Source organism: Coffea eugenioides, chromosome 11 (genome assembly GCF_003713205.1).
Source record: "Coffea eugenioides isolate CCC68of chromosome 11, Ceug_1.0, whole genome shotgun sequence".
Classification (NCBI taxonomy): domain Eukaryota; kingdom Viridiplantae; phylum Streptophyta; class Magnoliopsida; order Gentianales; family Rubiaceae; genus Coffea; species Coffea eugenioides.
The window spans coordinates 25,047,482-25,068,001 of record NC_040045.1 but is presented as its reverse complement, the minus strand read 5'-3'; the positions used below and the strand labels follow the sequence as shown (position 1 = coordinate 25,068,001).

General features: G+C 35.9%; 2 protein-coding genes across 2 annotated transcripts; both read left to right on the top strand.

Annotated features, from left to right (window-relative positions):
* LOC113751065 (autophagy-related protein 9-like) lies at positions 1-6,683 on the top strand. Its single transcript, XM_027294921.1, has 9 exons — positions 1-658; positions 810-1,130; positions 1,803-2,025; positions 4,138-4,317; positions 4,394-4,600; positions 4,884-4,961; positions 5,070-5,140; positions 5,269-5,379; positions 5,550-6,683. The coding sequence occupies exons 1-9, from the start codon at positions 81-83 to the stop codon at positions 6,367-6,369; spliced, it is 2,589 nt and encodes an 862-aa protein (XP_027150722.1). The 5' UTR covers positions 1-80; the 3' UTR covers positions 6,370-6,683.
* An 11,574-nt stretch (positions 6,684-18,257) lies between these two features.
* Positions 18,258-19,800, top strand: LOC113752114 (2S albumin-like). Its single transcript, XM_027296251.1, has 2 exons — positions 18,258-18,566; positions 19,602-19,800. The coding sequence occupies exons 1-2, from the start codon at positions 18,258-18,260 to the stop codon at positions 19,743-19,745; spliced, it is 453 nt and encodes a 150-aa protein (XP_027152052.1). The 3' UTR covers positions 19,746-19,800.
* The last annotated feature ends 720 nt before the right edge of the window (positions 19,801-20,520 follow it).

The following is a 20,520-nucleotide window of genomic DNA, read 5'->3' as shown; positions in this document are numbered from 1 at the left end:
TTCAGCCTTATTTAGTTAGCAGAGCCTTGGAGTGCTAGGGGAATGGACTTGATGTTTTTGTCTTCTGTCAGCGCATATGAATGATGTTCAGTGGGCAAAAAGGTCCCAATGCTCTTAATATATTCAAATGGAAATGGCAAAATGAATCATCCTTAGAAGCAGGATTGCTTAATGATGTACCACCAGAAATTGAATTGTCTGACTACCACAGAGCACCAAGTCCTGGGAGTGAAAGCCCTTCGGGGCTTCTTAATGGTGATAGCTTAAATGTTGAACCAATTGCTGACTTGGACCTGTTCTTTGAGAGGCTTTATAATTATTATTGTGAAAAAGGGCTTTGGTGTATTATAATAAAGTGGATATTTGAGCTTCTGAGTCTTGCTTTCACCATATGCTTTTCTGGATTTTTTTTACTGTATGTTGATTGGAATGGCCTTCGAAATGCAAAATGTGGGATGGATGCAGTGGAATCTGGAATTAAGCCATGCGATCTGGCCAAGGAAGCCCTTCATCAGCATCCCTTGACGCCTTTTACATTGGCAAAATCTATAATTGTTGGTTATTTGGGAATATTCTCTATCTACTGGATCTTTTGTTTCTTGAAATTCTTTGCACAGTTGAAGGACACCCTGAAAATCCGTCATTTCTACTACAACAGGTACATAAAATTGTTTTATGTAAGAATATAATTTTTTCAATGTGAAGCAGTTTATTTTTGGGGTGACGTCTATTTTCTATTACTTAATGGTAAGAGAGCTTGTCTAGTACAATGTGGATTCTAGAAAAATTCTTTTGCATCTCTTTTGCAGTTTGAATGTGACGGATAATGAAATAAAAACCTTGCCATGGGCATTGCTTCTTGAAAAGGTTGTTCAGAGCCAAAGGTCACAACAGTTATGTGTAGTTAAAGACCTTTCTATACATGATGTTGTAATGCGACTGATGCGGAAGGAGAACTACTTGATTGGCATGCTTAACAAGGGTGTGCTTGCTTTTCCTATTTCTCCTTGGGTGCCTGGAGCTGGTCCAACTGTGAAATTTGGTCCAAATGGTGTGCGATATCGGTTGATTCTAACAAAAACCCTTGAGTGGACCTTAAATTGGTGTGTACTGCAAAGCATGTTTGATCGGTAAGCTCCCATTACATCTTCTTTTTTTTTCCCTTTTCCCAAAAACTACTCATAAAATTTCAGAGTTCACAAGTAGGTTGAGCCTTCTGTTGAGCATGCTATTCAGTTTCCATATCTGTATTTGATTACATGTTATTAGGATCCATACTCTTGCATCTTTAGTTCAACGAATGTGCTCAAACATTGACTGCTTTCATGGTAGATGAGATCATTAGTTGATCATACATTCACCATAAATGCAAAGCAGAGTTTATAGTTGCTGCTGTAGGGAGAAAACATTCACAAAATATTATTGTTTGTAACATGTATTGCTTTTTGATACTTGTCAGCCAAGGCTGGAGCATCTGCAGAGGTTTCCAGCTTGTGTAAAGAATGGCATCCTATTAATAACTAAGGCAAAGCTCTTTAATTGGCATTTATGAACGAAGACACTGATTGCATTGGAAATTGATACCTCTTATGCTTTTCAACACTATAAATTTCATTCCTCAGTTAACTTTTTGCATCTTTAATAACTGCATTCTGGGTGGCAGCTCACATGTTTTATTTATTGGTTACTTTTCGCTTAAATGTTTCTTAATATGATGTAAGAGTAGTTTGTGGAAAGTTGCAAAAAAGTCTCTGTTGCTGAAGTTGACTATGTTTTCTGAGCAAGAAATTGTTTCTCTGCAGAAACTTCCGCATCCGAAGGGAATTTATTTCTGACCCTAAAACATTAAAGAAAAGGCTCATGATAGTTGGTTTTGTAATGCTTCTCCTTTCTCCATTTCTTGTAATATTCATGCTGGTCTACCTCTTCCTGAGGCATGCTGAACAGTTCTATAATCATCCAAGTACAGCATCATCCCGAAGATGGTCAAATCTCTCAAAGTGGATATTTAGGGAATTCAATGAGGTATTTTTTCACATTGTTTAAACGTCTTTTTTTAACCATCTTAAGTAATAAACTGTTATCTTTCTTTTATTTCTCTGGTTGCTGTTCTACTTTAGTTTCTATACTTTGTAGTGTTGAAAGGGTTAGAGTGGATAAAGAATGGCTTTAGTTGTTTCTTTTATGCAAAAACCTTTTGGCGTTTGTGCCATCACTTGGGATATTTTCATACACAGAGCCTCTGGCACTTTCTTAAAAGCTACAAGCAATTGGGGATAGTCTCTTTTAGGACATCAGCTTTTCTTTAGAGGATGTAAAGTTATGGGAAGTTGAGCTTATTTATCATAGAAAACTGTTTCTAGGGAGCATTGTACCATGAGGTGGATGCTTGATGCAGCATCAAGCTGCTGGCAGGCCAACTGGTTATTTAGAAATGCTTCTTCAGGATTAGAACGCAGAGAAACTTAGGTAGCAAAGTGGGATTGGGAGATCAGGAAAAAGGAAGAGGAAACTCTAGGAATTATTCCTAAGAACCTTTAGGCAGTGCAGCTTAGGGTAGATTGCATGACACGACGACCAAGAAGACACTGAAATATGCAAGATGTATTGTCAACTCAAATCTGTCTCATTCGGGAGACATACTAGTATGTATAGGCTCCTAAACCTGTTTTTTTACTTTTGGTAGAACTTACCTCTTTCCAAATAAGGTTGGCCTTTTTAAAACTAATAATACCCTGATAGGATTCTTATTTCGACTCTAAATCAAGACATTAGATGTAGTAAATACAAAAGTCATATTAAATTCTGCAAAACAGCTAATTGACCTAAATGCTGTCATTTTAAAATTTGAAAGACTAGAAACCATAAGGACTCTTCTACAATGTTATTAGTGAAGTACTCTTAGGGCATTCCTGCTTCCAAACGAACATTGTGTGTTCCAGTACTTGCCAAAATAATGTGCTCATGGGATATAAAAAACCTTGCCTAGCTTTTAGGCAAATTACTGTTTACTCCTCCCCACCATCCCCCTTTCCTCCAAAAAAAAAAGTTACTTGTCTGGACTTATGAAGCAATTGCTGTTTGAAAGTGTAGCTTTTGCCGAATATGCTATCCTTTGAGTTTTCTGTTAAGTATAAGTTCCACAGGAAAAGGTCTCTCTTTATAGATTAAGTAGTTGACAAGGTGATGAATAAAACCCGTTCACTAATATTTTTCTTTTTCATTTGTTTCTTCTTCTTTTTCTCCTTTTCTCTCATTTTTTCTGCTGGTTGTTCTCTTCGAGTTTTATTCCCTCTCTTGCCTCACTTTACCTCCTTTCCTTGCCCTAAGCAGCATAGTGGTGAATCTTCCCTGCCCTGTTACATTAATGTGAATTTTAACTGAAAACTCTAATAAAGTACCTTTTGGGGTAAAAGAAAATTTTTGAACAGTTGGTGAGTCCGCATGCTTAATCACATTGGGTAACTTCTAGTTTCTCCCCTCTCAATGCTTCATCAACAGCATCGATTAATGATGCCAAATTTTGCATAATATGCATGGGCTAATATCCCAGGTCAACTAGTGGTTAAGGCTTCTTGGTTTGGCTTGGATTCAAATCTTGATCTTCTTTTACGTTTCTGTTTATCAGTTGAATGTTTCTTCGCACACCTCCATGGTACTAATTCCCTAAAATCATGTTTATGTTTAGCTAACTGTTTTGATGGATGTTAAGTTGCTTTGCATTGTGGCAAAGTTCAATTGAATCAGATAAGCATTTTTTTCATCGTTTTTATTTTTGACAAAAAATAGTTCACATTAGAAACATAAGATATATTGCATCTCTCTCTCTCTCTCTCTCTTTATATACATATATATATATATCCCTCCCCCTCTCTCTCTAAATTGTCACTTAATATATTTTTGGTTCTTTGTATAATAATTTTTTCTTGTTCCCCATGTTATTATTCCCACATCACTTTATCACAGATTTGATCTCAAAGTGTATGCAATGACTTGTATTCTTTGTTTATGGTCATGGACGCTCTGAACCACCTCTCTTAAGTCTTGCTTGTTTCTTACAAATTTTGATTTATCTCAAATATTTTTGTATAGCATATTCATGGTTATTTGGATCATGTTGTGGATTTTTTTTGACAGGTTGATCATTTCTTCAAGCACCGGATAAATACCAGTATTCTTCACGCTTCTGGATATCTAAAGCAATTTCCATCACCTATGATATCAATTGTTGCAAGGTTTATCTCACTTGTTTCTGGTGGCTTTGCTGCTATTCTCATCATCGTTGCGTTTCTTGAAGAATCACTGCTGGAAGGCCATGTAAGGTCTTGCGCTTGTTGGAACAACTGTTTTACTGATACTGTTCTGTTAATGATAGTTTATTTAAATGTTGCAGATATTTGGTCGCAACTTGTTCTGGTATGCTGCAGTTTTTGGTACTATAACAGCTATTAGCCGTGCTATGGTGACAGATGAACTTCTTGTCCTCGACCCTCAAGGGATGATGTCACTTGTTGTCCAACATACACATTATATGCCTAAGCGATGGCGGGGAAAAGAGAATACTGAGGCTGTGAGGATGGAGTTTGAAACCCTGTTTCAGGTATTCTTGATTGTGCCTGTTTTACTTTGATATAAGAGTCAATTTAAAACTCTCAGTCATTCTAAGAGTAGACATGTCAACTAACTCAACTTTTATGAGTTGGTTAGCGAGCTTGCTTGGTCTAGTTTCCCCTAAATGTGATGCTTTTAAGCCATTGATTATGTGCTTTTCTAGAAACACTTTTACCTGTATTAATCAGCGGTTTGATGAACAATGTAGATGTAAAGTGCTTATGTATTTCTATTAACATTTTCTAAATGGACCAATGAAATTGCTTGTGCAGTACACAGGAATGATGCTGCTAGAGGAGATGGCTTCGATCTTTCTCACACCATACTTACTTATATTTGTTGTCCCAAAGGTTTTATTTTTAAGTTTTCATAGTTATAATTTGAATTAGCTACATTGACTGCGAAATGCTATTGATGGCTAAGATTTTTTGTTGAATTCGAAAATGCTATTTTTGCAGCGGGTCGATGATGTTTTGCAGTTCATTGTAGATTTCACCATGGATGTAGAAGGTGTTGGTCATGTTTGCAGGCTAGTGTCTTAACTTTAACCATTACTTCTGATACTTTTGTTCAGTATATTAGTTTGAATATTGCTTTAGTAGCCAATTTTGCCTTTTTCTATCAAACTGAAATTTTCAACACTTAATTTCCTGGCAGCTTTAGTGTCTTTGATTTTCAAAGTCATGGCAACTCTAGATATGGTTCACCCTTTAATGCACCTCGCCTCCAGAGGAGTTCCCAGGGAAAAATGGAAAAATCATTCTTGAGGTAATAGAATAACCATTCTGATAATGAACTTCTATGTAATAATTGGGGTATGTTTGCCATTATCTTCTGCATAATCATCTTTTGGTTTAAAATGTTTTTATCTTTTCCATAATTATCTGTTGGGTCTAGCTGGTTTTGGTTGGGCTAACTTGTTTTTTCCATACCTGCAGCTTTCGCACTAGCTATCCTTCTTGGGAACCAAATACTGAGGGAAAGCTCTTCCTGTCCGCTCTTGAGAGATTCAGAGAGCAACAATTGCAAGCGCAGGCACTGAGACCAGCATATGTCACTTCTAGATTTCAGCAATTCAGCCCAAACTACCGAGTTTTAAGCGATAGAAATAGCTACTTGTCAAGAGAAATACCTGTCAACTATTTAGGAACTGGTTATCAGTTAAATTCAATGTTGCCAATGGATGGAGAGCAAAGGGACTACCCCTATATACTGGACTGGTTTTACACCTCACAGCCCCAGCAGTCCAATGATTTAAGAGAGGTTTCATCAAGTTCTTCAGGCATTGCTGAGGAATGCAATAACGACTTATGGACTTCGCCTCGCCTGGCACAAAACGAAGTAACATACGACGAGAATTGGAGACACCTTCTCGAGGATAGAGCACGCAGTCACCTTGAAGCTTCAACATCAGCTCCTCTCTTTCAGGAAAGTGTGCTGAAACATCACGAGTTGAACAATGTTGCACACCCTACCACTAGCCACTGGTGGGCGCGAAGTCGGCCACAGGGTGCAGATCCGCAGACTAGTTTTATGGAGCCCCCAAATTTCAACCGTGAAACAAGTCATTACTACGATAATCTCTCCGATAGAAGTTTAGAGGAAGAGGATCACTTGGACTGGAGAAACTCAAGTAGGTTGTCTCGAACTTTCTTAATGGATGACGATGGAGGGAATTTCAATCTTCCATTTGATGATATTTATACAAGACATTCTCAAAGCTCCCGAGAGAATTTGGATCCTGCAGATATTGTCTGATTTACTCTCTTATACCATACGGTCTAAGATCCATTGAAATGACTGTTCGGGGTGTAAGAAGGGGGTTGGCTTTCTTCCCAGGACTGGTGCTCTCTATTCTTTGTTGTATATAATTTGTTATATAAGTTAGAGACAGCAGATAGGCCTCTGATTGATTTGGAAGGTCGATGTGCCAAAGTCACCGGTGATCCCTCCAAATTTGTTAAATAACCAACCTATTGATTCATATGTCCCCCACTCAATGCAAATGAAAGTAGTTGGGTACTTTGTTCTTGCCTTTTATGCTTGGAAAATAGTTAGGTAGGAAAACTTTAATGGATTGCACACAAAAAATCGTTAATTGAACATTGTTATTCATTTGATTGTGTTGGTCAAATTAAGAAATAAGTACTTGTATGTATGGGGTGGTTCTACACGAGAATGGGTTTCTTTGATGTGTGTGTTGCTTCCAACCGTAATTGTCAAATATAGATATTATGTATGCGACATAAGTTCATTTTTCGTATTGATAAAATCAAAGAACAAAAGGAAATAAATTAAAAATCAAGGAGTGTATGATTTTTATTTTTTTAAAATTTTGTCAACGGAGGGAGGGTCGGAACTTCAGAAATAAGGGCGGAATAAGGAAGTTTGAATATAGAATTTCTAATTTTTAAAGTTTTCACTTAGTCATTAGACCAAAATTCCTTAACGACCATATGAATTAAGGTCTTTTTAACGAGTACATGATTCAATTGACTGATAAGGTTAAAAGATAGAATTTTATTCCAAGGTTGGGATATACACCTTCAACAAACCATTTAACACAAGTTGAGGGACCAAATAGGCTTTCAGTATTAAATTTATAAGCCTTCGGTGTAAGTTTTGAGGAGTTTTACATTAACTTATTGATAATATTCCCATTATATTAACGAAGACTTTATAAATGAAAATCACTTCTAGATTGCTAGTTCATAGAATTGCCAACGATACTTATTAGCCCTCCAATTCGCATCCAACTAGTCAAAAAAAATGTTTATACTCCATTTATGAACGCGAACTAAAAGTACAATCATTGGTGATCGGTAAACTTTTTTCTTTTTTTTTTTCCATAAGAGAGATAGTAGTACCAACGTAAAAATTGACAAGCCTTGCAAAGATGACAGGATCATAACACAAATTCATAATCGAACAATTTTAATTTTGTAACTAATGATAACGGTCTATAACTTGTATATAAAATTCTAATTTGAAAATAAACTGAAGAGAAAATTCAAGATAAACCATGATGATATTTTCAACATACTGTGAGGCATGGGAGAAAGAACCTCACACGAATAAAAAAGGAAATTAATAACTCGATATTGTCCAATTTTTTTTTTAAAAAAAAAGCAAACAAAAAAAAAGTAAATGAGCCAAAAATGAACCAACTCACACAAACCTAATTTATCTATCTACATTGACAAAGCATAATAACTTGGCAAATAAGAAAGAAGAATTTGCCAAATTAACTACTCAATTTTTACAACCCTACCACATTTTGATTTGGGCAGGTTGGGCTATTGATTCAGTGCCCATTTTGCTTCTAATTGACATAATCAGGCATCCATGCAAAAGAGAGATTTCTCAAGTCTACCTTTTATCAAGACAACTACTTCACATAATTACACCCAAAAAAAATACTTCAAATAATTAGCAAAACATTTCCTGCTAACTATCTTCATTAGCAGAACTGCTACTAAAGTATATATTGCTTTCGAAAACATTATCTACATAAAAAAAAAACTAAATGTTCATGATTTAGGGCTATGGTCAAATGGGATTAATTTTCTTGAATTGATCTGCTCCTTTAACACGAGATGAGATTAGCTCTTGTAACTTATAAAATATGCTTTGATTTAACCCCAAATAAAGGATCAAAATGGTGAATTTATTCAATTTTTCAATTCATAAAATTAACTTGTTTTGCGGTCTCCCATTATTCCTCTTTAATTTTCCGTCAATTATTCTATATTGGACATATTTTTGTAAGTTAGCTGATTAAATTGATACGAGTAAGAGACCAAATTGAATAAGACCTCTAGAATAAGAAATTGGAGCAGGGACAATTGCTAGAGTAACCATCTCTAAAAGGTTAAAGGACAAAATTGGTCCAAAAAGTATCGTAAGGCTCAAATTACACCATGTACATCGTTTTCAATGTCATTTGTGGAGTTTACGAAAATTTATTCTATATTTACTTCGTATTCAAAGTAATTTATATTCTAAATAAATAAATATATATTCTTTGTTGAATTAGGCAAAACCATTCTGAAATCATTGAACTCTCAACTGTCTCAGCCACTCCCCCCAAAATAATGGAAGAATTGATAATTTTCTGCAATGCCAAAAAATTTCACCTTCAAAACTGTCCAAGCCTTTGGAATTGCCTTACAAACCTTTCGCGTTGATGCCAAATATAACATCTTAGACTTTCTGTTGCAATGTTGAAATATGTAGCAGATCTATTAAATCATTCAATGGAAATAAGCATGTTAGCTTAACTAATTACTTCTATTCTGGTCATTACTTAATCACTTTCTAATATTCACCACCCTCAGCAACTTGCTGGCAGCAAGGTTCGAACTGGGGACCTAAGCTCCATCTTCAGCAACCTCAACCACCAGACCAAGCCCCTGAGGGCCATGCATGTTGACATGAATCATGATATTCTACATCAATTTGGTTGGGATCTAGGCGTTTGGAAACAAACAACTACCATGTACAATAATTTAATAACAAATAAACTACAAGTATGAAAATAAATAACACGTAATGTGGTTCACTTCCATAATTAAGGCTACGTCCATAGAGAGCACCAATTCTTTATTATAAGAGAAAAATTTCATACAAAAATACAATTTGAACCCAAATCTAATTCTTGTATAATTTTTCTTACCTCCTAAGAACTCTTTCACACTCAACCCATGTAGAAGGTTGCATTATTTGGCCAACACCTAGGTAATAATAGGAAATAACTACTAATTTCTAATCTTATACAGAATTGGAAACAACTACTAATTCCTAAACTCATATAAATAGGAAATTCCTAAACTACTACTTCAAGTAACTAAAACAATTAGGAAACTAGTTACTTCCACATAAAATAAGAAACCTGCCTAAAGAAATTAAACAAATTTTCTAACAAATTTATTAACAATGATTAAAATAGCCTTTTTTTCCTCAAAAACTGATATTGCCCGGATTGGTGAAACTAGGTTCCTCGCAATATTGTTGTCTCGATTTTAGTTGCTTTTATACCTGGCAAAACATAAATTGCTAATACATTTTGTAAGAAAATTTTGATTTATTAACTTTTAGATGGAATTGAGATGCATTATGCCGAATCAAATTCTAAGTTAGGAGGTAATTATTGAAATATATAAATAGTTGGAGTTGGAACGAATGCAGTAATCAAATGCATTGTTTAAAATCTCATAGTTTACTAGGAAGGTTTCCTTATTTTTTGTGTTTGATTTCAGTTGAAACTTTCCTTATTCTTCCCTTCATGCTTTTGTTTAGTGTCTTCGTATGGCAATAGATAGATTCTGTATCTAGGGATCCTTCGATGCACCGCCTATAAATTAAGCAATGCACCAGGGTTTTTCTCATTTAAGTCCAATTTAAGGGTTTGTCAAGTTTTTCTCACTGAGTTCCAACTATGGGGCTGTCAAAAATTGTAGCAATTTTCTTCTGGATTTTGGCTACTTTGGGTAGTTCCATGGCTGAAAATTACCACGGTATATGGAGCATCAATGTTAACAAGTCGACTTCCATGAAGAAGGTTGAAGTAGGTGACACTCACGGTAAGTATGTGACAATGTGTATACAATCATAGGATTAATATTCTTTTACATAAATTTATCGTGTAAAATTTTTTCACATAACCCCCTTAACATAATTTTCTTGTTTGATTATTCAACTTGACTTTAAATTCTGATTTCATCTAATCAGTTTTTTTTTTTTAAATAATGTTTACGTTTCTTTTTTTTTCATCTTGATTTCAAATTTTTTTAATGGCCAAAAAAAAAAACTAAAATTTAGATTCTAGGCAAGAGTAACTTTAGTTGATTGTGATTTTTTTTCCCTCTAAAATCACCATCCATCATCAACCTTTTTTTTTTGGAAAATTTACAACAAACAAGAACGGGCCCTTAATTCTGACTGTGTAACATATATATGCAGTTATCAAGAATGGTCCAAGTTCAGACACTGCAATATTGCAAGAGAAGAAAGATGATTACGAGTCCTACAAACCATCACCGCCAATTGCCTCCTACAATGACAAGAACAATTCTGCAAATTATTCATCTGATGGAGAAAATTATTTCACCAGTCGTAAGGATCATGATGATGATGATGACCAAGACGAAGACGACCACAAACACAAGCACGATGAACATCACAAAGGTCAGATGTGTTCTTGTTCTTGTGGTGCCCCATCAATTCCTGATGCTCCTATGATTCCTAATGCTCCATCAATCCCAACTTCTGATTGTTCTACGAAGGACACGCTTGGGCTAACACTTATTCTTGTTGGTCTTTTATCATTTTATGTTTCCTCTAATTTTGGAGGATCTCTGGAAAGAAATAGACTAGTCGTTAAGAAGTTTGTGAGCCAGTGCTATCTACCTAATAGGTGTGAATTAGATGAAGCAGTACAAGTCCACTCCATAAAAAAGTTGAAGTTTATATAGTTGTTATTCTATTTTTATAGGCTGGTGGGTCATAGTCTTGATGTTATTGGTTGTTCTTGATGTTATTTTGATTCCAATATAGCAGTAATTACATATTTACGTATGGCTTTTTCTATTCTGTGGCTACTTGAATTACAATTAGCAGTATGGCTATAAGATATTAAACATGTGATTGTGTCGAATGGCACATGAAAAGCACACTAAAAAAAGGAATAGATTCACTATAAAATTCTAATATTATCGTGCACGTGTATACTCTAATATTAGTTACGTTTTTACAGACAACATAACATCGGATCCACTTTGTATCCTGTGTTAGAAGAATCATGAATATACTTTAATTATAGACTTTTTGTCTTCGAATAAATTTTTTTTCTTCGAATGTATAAGTGAGTCTTAAAAAAACTTGCAACAATAAGTTTGTAAGACACCAATTGTGAGATGATTCAAATTTGGTTAACTCTACGTCTCTATTTTTGTCCCCATTTCTTTTCTTTTTCCCCTCTTTTCTTTTAACCTTTTTCCTTTTTGTTTCCCTTGCTCTTTCTTTGTCCTGCTTTGAATCTATCTCACAAACCATAAAAATAAGAACATATTTTACTACCCACAAATTATTTTTATTAATTACTTGTTTGGCATCTTGACGTCAACGTTCTAAAAATCTGATGCCAAGAAAGCAGGCTACCTTTTTCCAATGGTTTGCATTTTTTAAAAGTTATTTCTATTTACCAAATAGGCACACAAAAAAAGGAAGGTGAGTCCACTCTTCAATCTTCAAAATTAGTACCCACCCCCATAATTGCATCACTTTCACAACCAAAATTTGCCCTTTTCTTAAAAAAAAAAAAAAAAAACTAACACTTACTTACTTCTTATTTGGTGTCTTCAGACAAATCCTTTTTAAATCAGAGCTCTCAAGTGATCAAGAATACAATACTCAAATCTTGATCAAAGGTTTTTTTTTTTTTTTTTTGGTGGGGGGGAGGAGGAGGGGGAGGGGAGTCAGTTGCAATTTTTCTACCTCAGATGACGATTGAAAAGGGCTGTGGGAGTTAAATAGTAAATTGAGAAATGCAAATAATAAATTACTTCAATCCTATTTTCTTGTAATCAACTGGCTAATACAGTGATGCAGAAAGTAGTAAAGATCAAGAACCCTTAACTAAGGTATTGCAAGATGATGGAGCAGCAATTCGCAAGCATAAGAAGTTATTGTATTGATGATGAATGGATAGAGAAATGTACAAAAATGAATGAGGAATTCTTGTTACAATCCAGATCATCCTTTTCCTTCTCCTATTGCTTCCATTTATACAGCCATTGAGGCGGTGGCCATTCTCCTAACTAACTAATGGTGTCAGCAACCTATAATATGCTAACTATGTAACAAACTAATTGACATCTCAGCACTGGTAGTTATTCAAAATTACAGATTACCCTTGACTGATTTCGTTAACCATTTTCACATGCATCAATTGCCCCTCCTTAGAAAGTCCTTGTCCTCAAGGACTGAAATGAGGGAATTGTCGCTGAAGATCTTGCAAATACTCCCAAGTAGAATCCTCTGGAAAACAATCACTCCATTGAACCAGAACTTGTGTTGCTGCAGTTCGACCCCTTCTTGCTATACGTCTGTCTAGAATTGCTAAATGCTCTATCATAAGTTGTCCCTGATCTGTCACTCCAACAGGGATATGAGATTGAACTGGAACTGACCCCACCTTCTTTTTTAACATAGAAACATGGAAAGTGTGATGAATCCGAACATGAGCTGGAAGTTTCAATTTGTAAGCAGTTGATCCCACCTTACTTCTATTAGGAAAGGCCTAAACTAACGAGGAGCTAGTTTCTGACAATGGTGAGCTCGTAAAGAATGCTGCTTGTATGGTTGCAATTTAACATAAACCCAGTCACAAATGTTGAACTACTTATCAGTCCTATGCTTATCTGCTAGTCGCTTCATCCTATGTTGGGCTTTAGCCAAATGATGCTTAAGCTGATGTATCAGCATCTCTCTAGCCATAAGGCTTCTATCTACTGATTCAACTGTAGCTGCTTTAGGTAGGTATGGTACATGAATGGGGGGTGCCTGACCATAGACCACTTCATAGGGGGTGCATTTGGTAGAAGTGTGAAAGTTGGTGTTGTACCAATATTTTGCTAAAGGTAACCACAGGCTCCACTGCATAGGTTGATCACTGGTCATACATCTTAGGTATTGCTTGAGACATCTGTTGATCACCTCAGTTTGTCCATCACTTTGAGAGTGATATGAAGTAGACATGTGTAACTGCACCTGCTGAAGCTTGAAAAGCTCCTGCCAAAAATTGCTAAAAAATATAGTATCCTTGTCACTCACAATGGACTGGGCATACCATGCAAACGATAAATCTGATCCAAGAATAGCTGAGCCACAGTGATAGCTAAATATGGATGAGCTAAAGCCAAGAAATGTGCATATTTGCTAAGCCTGTCCACCACCAATAAAATGACATTTTTCCCTTGGATAAGGGCAAACCTTCAATGAAATTCATAGAAATATCTATCCAAACCTTGTGTAGAATGGGTAGTGGTTGCAAAAGACCAGAATAAGAAGAATTCTCTGGTTTGGATCTCTGACAGATATCACAAGCTACAGGAAAGTTGGCAACATCACTGAACAAATGTTTCCAATAGACCACACTTTTCAGTCTTTTATAAGTCACTTCCATTCCTGAATGACCACCTTGTGCACTAGAATGCCATAATTCCATCAATTTGTGCCTCAAGGCTAAATCATCTCCAACTACCAACTTGCCCTTCCTTTTAAGAAGCCCCTGACTCCATGTATAATGCCTATGGCACCGGTGCCCTGCAAACAAATTCTGAATAATATCCTGCAGCTGCTTATCAGTCTGCTAGCTATTCTGGATATCAACAATCAAAGAGGAAGTAAAGGTGACCAAGGAATGTAACTATCCTTCTGCATAAGGTCTCCTGGACAAGGCATCGGTAACAATGTTGTCACTGCCCCTTTGTACTGCACTGCATAATCATATTCCATCGGCTTAGCTATCTATTTCTGTTGTAAAGGGGTGTGAATCCTCTGTTCCAGAATGTACTTAAGGCTCTGATGATTAGTTCTGACTATAAAATGTCTGCCAATCAAATAAGCCCTCCATTTCTGTATAGCAGTCACCACTGCTAGCATTTCTTTTTCGTACACAGATAAGGTCTGATGAGTTGGAGACAGTGCCTTGCTAAAGAAAGCAACAGGTCTTTTCCCTTGCACTAGGATTGCCCCAATCCCAGTTCTTGATGCATCAGTCTCAACAGTGAACACTTGATTAAAATCTAGCAATGCCAGTACAAGTGGATTACTCATGGCTTGCTGCAATTACTGAAAAGCCTATGTTGCTGCATTACTCCACTGAAATTGGTTCTTCTTAAGTAACTCAGTCAAAGGCCTGGTGATTCTCCCATAATGTTGCACAAATCTTTTGTAATACCCTGTGAGGCCCAGAAAACCCCTTAGTTCCTTGACATTCTGAGGTATAGGCCAAGATTAGATAGCTGCTATCTTTTGGAGATCTGCCTGTACTCCTTCTGAAGTAATCACATGTCCCAAGTAATTAACTTGCTGTTTTGCAAAAGCACACTTACTCAATTTAACCTTTAAAGTATTAGCTCTCAAGGTTTCAAAAACCTTCCTGAGATGTATCATATCCGCCCATGTTTGACTATATATCAATATATCATTAAAGAAGACTAGCAAGAATTTTTTGAGAAAAGGCTTGAAAACATCATTCATGAGATTCTGGAAAGAAGAGGGAGCATTTGTGAGACCAAATGGCATAACTAGGAATTCATAATGACCATCATGAGTCTTGAAAGCTATCTTATGAATATCTTCTGGGCACATTCTAATTCGATGATAACTAGATCTAAGATCTAGTTTAGAAAAATATTTAGCACCAATCAACTCATCCAGCAATTCTTCAATCAGCGGAATTGGGAATTTGTTCTTGGTAGTAGCTTGGTTCAGTGTCCTATAATCAATACACATCCTCCATGAGCCATCCTTCTTCTTAACCAGCACAACAGGTGATGAATAAGGGCTTGAGCTTGGCCTGATAATGCCACTTTCAAGCATCTCAGTAACCAATCTTTCTATTTCCCCCTTCTAAAAGATTGGATACCTATAAGGTCTGACACTAATAGGGTGAGTGCCTTCCTTGAGAGGTATTCTATGATCATGTAGCCTTTTTGGTGGCAATTCTGTGGGTTCTGGGAACAAATCATCATATTCCTTTAGCAACTGATCTAATGCAGAACCTTCTTGTGTCTGATCACCTTTATGTGTAGCAGTTACAGTAAGAATTTCAGCATTTTCTTTAGTGTGATCAACAACTGCCCTGATCAGGCATAGTTGGGTAGCAGCAATTTGTGAAGGTTTTTGCAAAACTTGCTGCATTTTTTCTTCTTGATCAACTGCAATCCCAATTGCTTCATTCCCCTCAACACTACTCTGTGACCATTCTGCAGGAATTCCATTTTGAGTTCTCCAAAATTCCACTTGACATCTCCAATAGTGGTCAACCACTGAATTCCCAGAACCACTTCACACCTTCCCACTGATAGTACCAGTAGATCAGTTTTGAACTCTTGTCCTTGCATTTTCTAGACAAAGTTGGGACACAATTCATGAGTGGTAAGCTTATTTCCATCCGCAACCTACACCACCAAAGGTTTACCTTCTGTACTTTTAACCCCAACCTCTGTATCACATTAGGGTGGATGAAGTTATGAGAACTACCAGAGTCAATGTGTATATTCACTAATTGTTTGCCCACATGGCCTGTGATCCTCATAATTCTGAAATTTGGGACTGCCATGCTAGTCATAACATTGATTGAAATGTGTGCCAAATTTCCTCCCCTAGCTTCTCTATCATCAACTTCCTCTTCCACGGACTCATCCGCCCTTTCTTCATAAACATCCCCATGGTCATCCCAAATCTCCAATCTATGGAACTGTTTATTACCACATCTATGCCCCATGCCAAATTTTTCATCACACCAAAAACATAATCCCTTAGCCCCTTTATTATCCATTTCTGCTCGAGTTAGCCTTCTGTGAGGTCTTTTTTCCAACTCCTCATTACCCTTCCCAGCACTAGGCAGAGCAGCTACAGAAGAGGTAGGCAATAGGGGCCAAGCATTCTTCCTCCATTGGTGATTAGAAGTCCCAGCATGACTATTATTCTTCCAATAATGGCTAGAATTATAGGTTTGATGCATATTGCTAACAAGATCTGAGAGATTAGGAGATACCTTCTTATTCACTTTGGCTTTCTATTGCATAATTAGCCTTGCCTCCTCTATCTTTGCAAGCGCCCTCAAATGAGCCATGTTCTTAGGCATGAATATCCTAACAGTCAGCTGAATTTCTGGTTTTAATCCACTGAAGAAGCAGCTTGTTGCATAATCTTTAGGTAAATCTACCGTATGGAGTAACTCTTCAAATTGTTCTTGGTACTCTAACATAGTACCAGTCTGCTTTAATTCCTTTAGTTCTCCCATTGGGTCATCATACAGATAATCTCCAAATCTTGCAGACAATTCTCTGATATACTCCTCCCACAAAGGTGCCTCTCGAGCCAACCTGGACTTCATGTAAACTTGGTACCATTGAAGAGCCGTACCCTCCAAATTCACAGCTGCCATTTTAACCTTCAAAGCAGGTGGAGTTTCATCTACCTCAAAGAACTGCTTGCTCCTATATAGCCAACCTCTGAAATATTCCCCGTTGAATTTGGGAAAATCCATTCTAGAAAATCGTGTTGGAATCTGATAGTTACCTCCATTAACCCCAAGAGACCCAGAATTTTAAGGAGAAGAATTCATGTGATCCAGATTAACCACCAGGTTCCTTAGTGCTGTCATTTCCTTCTCAAGTTGATCTTGTTGCTCCCTCAACATGGCCTTTATGTGCTCTTCAAGTTTTCTGTTATCATGTGATCTAGTGCCTTCTACCATCTCTGACCTCTGAGCTAGATAACCCCGCTTTAATTCCATTGATGCAAAAAGCAGTAAAGATCAATAATCCTTAACTCAGGAATTGCAAGATAATGGAGCAACAATTTGTAAGCATAAGGAGTTATTGTATTGATGATGAATGGCTAGAGAAATGTACAAAAATGAATGAGGAATTCTTGTTACAATCCAGATCATCCTTTTCCTTCTCCTATTGCTTCCATTTATACAGCCATTGAGGCGGTGGCCATTTTCCTAACTAACTAATGATGTCAGCAACCTGTAATATGCTAACTACATAACAAACTAAATGACATCTCAGCACTGGTAGTTATTCAAAATTACAGATTACCCTTGACTGATTTTGTTAACCATTTTCACGTGCATCATACAAGAACATTGACATTACTTCCCGAAGAGGCTAAGTAATGTCTTAAATTTCACAGCAATTTTTAAATTCACTCCTAGGAATTTAGTTGCAACTTTCTAAGTAACAATTCTACATTCATGTGATATAGGAATTTATTAAGCCTCACCCATATCCCAAAGGGCAGGGCCAGTGCAGTTGTGATTTGGGCTGTGCGGTGTTGTGTTTATTCTATTATTTCATGTATAATTATATTTATTATTGTATTTTTTAAAAAAATTAGTATATATAAATAAAATATTTTACATATATTTAATACAACAATAACTTTTTATAAAAGCAATATACGCCTTATAGTATATTGAAAAATTCTGCCCTATCATGTGGCGCAATATTATTGGTGAGCATATTATAGTCTCTAAAATTTTCTCCAAGTTTTCATTAATTATTCAATATTATTTCTTTTACTAAACAGATTAAATTAGTTTGTTAACCACAACTATGGGACCAAATTGAACAACACCTCAAAATTAATGCACAAAATTGGTAATTTTCTTTGATACCAAAAAGTATCACAAGACGTGTGGAAGACTAAAACATGACACCATGCAAACTCTGCATTAAACACCTGCCACAGTCTTATCCTTTTCCAAGCTTTTCCCTTGCCACGTTCTTTACATGCAAGAAACTACACTGCTATCTCTGGACGAAACATCTCATGTCACAGATAAATCAATTCTCCATCCTTATAACTTCCGTCATCTTCTTCATTCCAGAGGCAACAAAACAAAGATGGCAAAACTCACCCTTTTTGCAGCAAATTTGGTGGTTCTTTTTGCCGTGGCTGTGGCCTTTGACTTCAGTACTCTGATCCCAGATCTCAAGACTCTAGACGTATTCAAAGGAAAAGCACCTAGTTGTGAGAAAGAAATGCAGAAGCAGCAGCTTGACTTCTGCCAAAGATACCTTCAAGAGAGCAGCAGATTCCAACCATCATTCACGGTTGTTCATCAAGCTTCAAGTTGGCGTGAAGCATTCAGGCAATGTTGTGAGCAATTGGAGAAGTTCTCTAAGAAATGCAGATGTGACCCTATAAGACAGGTACTTTTTAATTATTACATTAAAGTTTCATGAAAGTGTGTAATGTTCCTAATCTAAGGGGAGTTCCTGCAATTATTATAAATTCTGTAATTTTTAAAGGAGGTGGAATAAAAAATCAATTACACCTTGTGAAGAACAACTTTTTAGAATTTTTTTGATATTTCTGTTCAGAAAGATTTTAGAAGGATCAACAAGTATATTTCTGTCGAGTGTGTAATTGTCCAGATCTAAGGGCCAAGGTGAGCTTCCTGGATTTATTATGAATTTCATAAACTTTTAAGATAGATGCATGGTTGAAATTATCCCTCGGGGAGAACAAATTTTTGGATTTCTTTTGTTTTCAGATTCTGATTTGAGAAATTTTCTACTATTGTTTATTGCATTCCCTTACGTTTGGTATGATTAATTTGACACCTATCAAGAATTTTTTTTTAGTTTTGCTCATTAGCTTGAGCTTTCTGAAATTTTTTTTTAGTGAAGGTTTGCTCACATAACTTTTTATTGCCATTAAATGTCATGACAATGATGTTGCTTTATTTATCTTTTCTGTTTAATGCCAAATATAACAAATTAGTTCCCTTTATTTTGACAATTGTGTAGTAGATGTCAGATTCTTTAAAATGGTATGTTTTAATTTTAGAAAGGTTTCATAACTTCAACAATCATATTTCCAACAACAATGAAAGAATTGAAATAAGCATGTAATCTTAATTTGCTACTTTATTCCAAGCATTAGTTAATTACTTCTTCACATCATATTCTGCCCAACTCTACTTAGCAATCAAATTCACTTAAATTGTGATATTGGACCTAAATTTATTAATTAGGACACTCTTTCTTTTCGTTTTGTCCAAGTAACTTATATGTCCCAAAATGGTTAGATTAATTCCGGGTCTCTGATAGTAATTGTTTTTATCAATTATCAAATTTAGTTGTTTTTATCTATACCTGGCAACAACCTAAATAACTAGCAGCTTTTCATGAACAAGAAAAAGTTATATGTTCTTTTACTTTCATATGTCACTATTTTTGTAGATAGTTCTGCAGCAAATGCAAGGGGAGCAATTAGAAGGAATTGAGAGGCAAGAAATGTTGCAGACTGCACAGAGTCTTCCTAATTTGTGCCGAATCAAAAAAGCACAGCCTTGTAATATACCTACATCTTTGGCTTCATTTTAGGGCACTTCTATGCAAAATATTCTATGCAAAATATTCTATGCAAAATAATCAAGTACTAAAATTCACCGCTTTAATTTGACATTAGAGATTTTGGTGACATGAGACATGAAATAAACAATTCTTATGTGCATTAACATGAGAATTTGAACCAGTTAGCATCTAAATGGTGCAATATCACGTAAGAATTATTTGGTTACATTGTCATCTTTTCATTTCTTTTCCTTTTCTTTTTCTTGAAGGCCCAAGTGCTTGTTTTCTTGCTGTTCATTTGAAATTATATATCACATAGAAAAATTCATGCATGTCCACTATTACCTTATCCTGCAGTGAAGTTTCAAATTTAGGAAGTAGCCACAACAATACGTTAATTATTCTAACAAAATAGTAGCCTGGGGTACCTCCCTTTTTGTATTCAAAAAATAAAAAAAAATTCACCATTAGGGGGGTTTTTGCCACATCCAAAACGGATCATATTTCAGTTTATAAGTCCCTTATTAACCACTTGGAAATGAAACATGCTTTTCATTCCAATTGCAAGAAAATGTTCATTGTTACACTGAATCCCATGAAGAAACATATATTTATAGGAAAGAGCTACATGTCTGTTAGAATTGGATATACATTTTTATGATGAGGAAATTAGGAACTAGTTTTTAGACCCGGCAACCAAGGGAACAAAACTTTCGTGTAATCTTAACAACCCTAGCCATTTAATGAAGAGATAATAAGGCCTTAAGCTTGTTTTTGGTCCCTCTAACCAAAAAAAAAAAAAAAA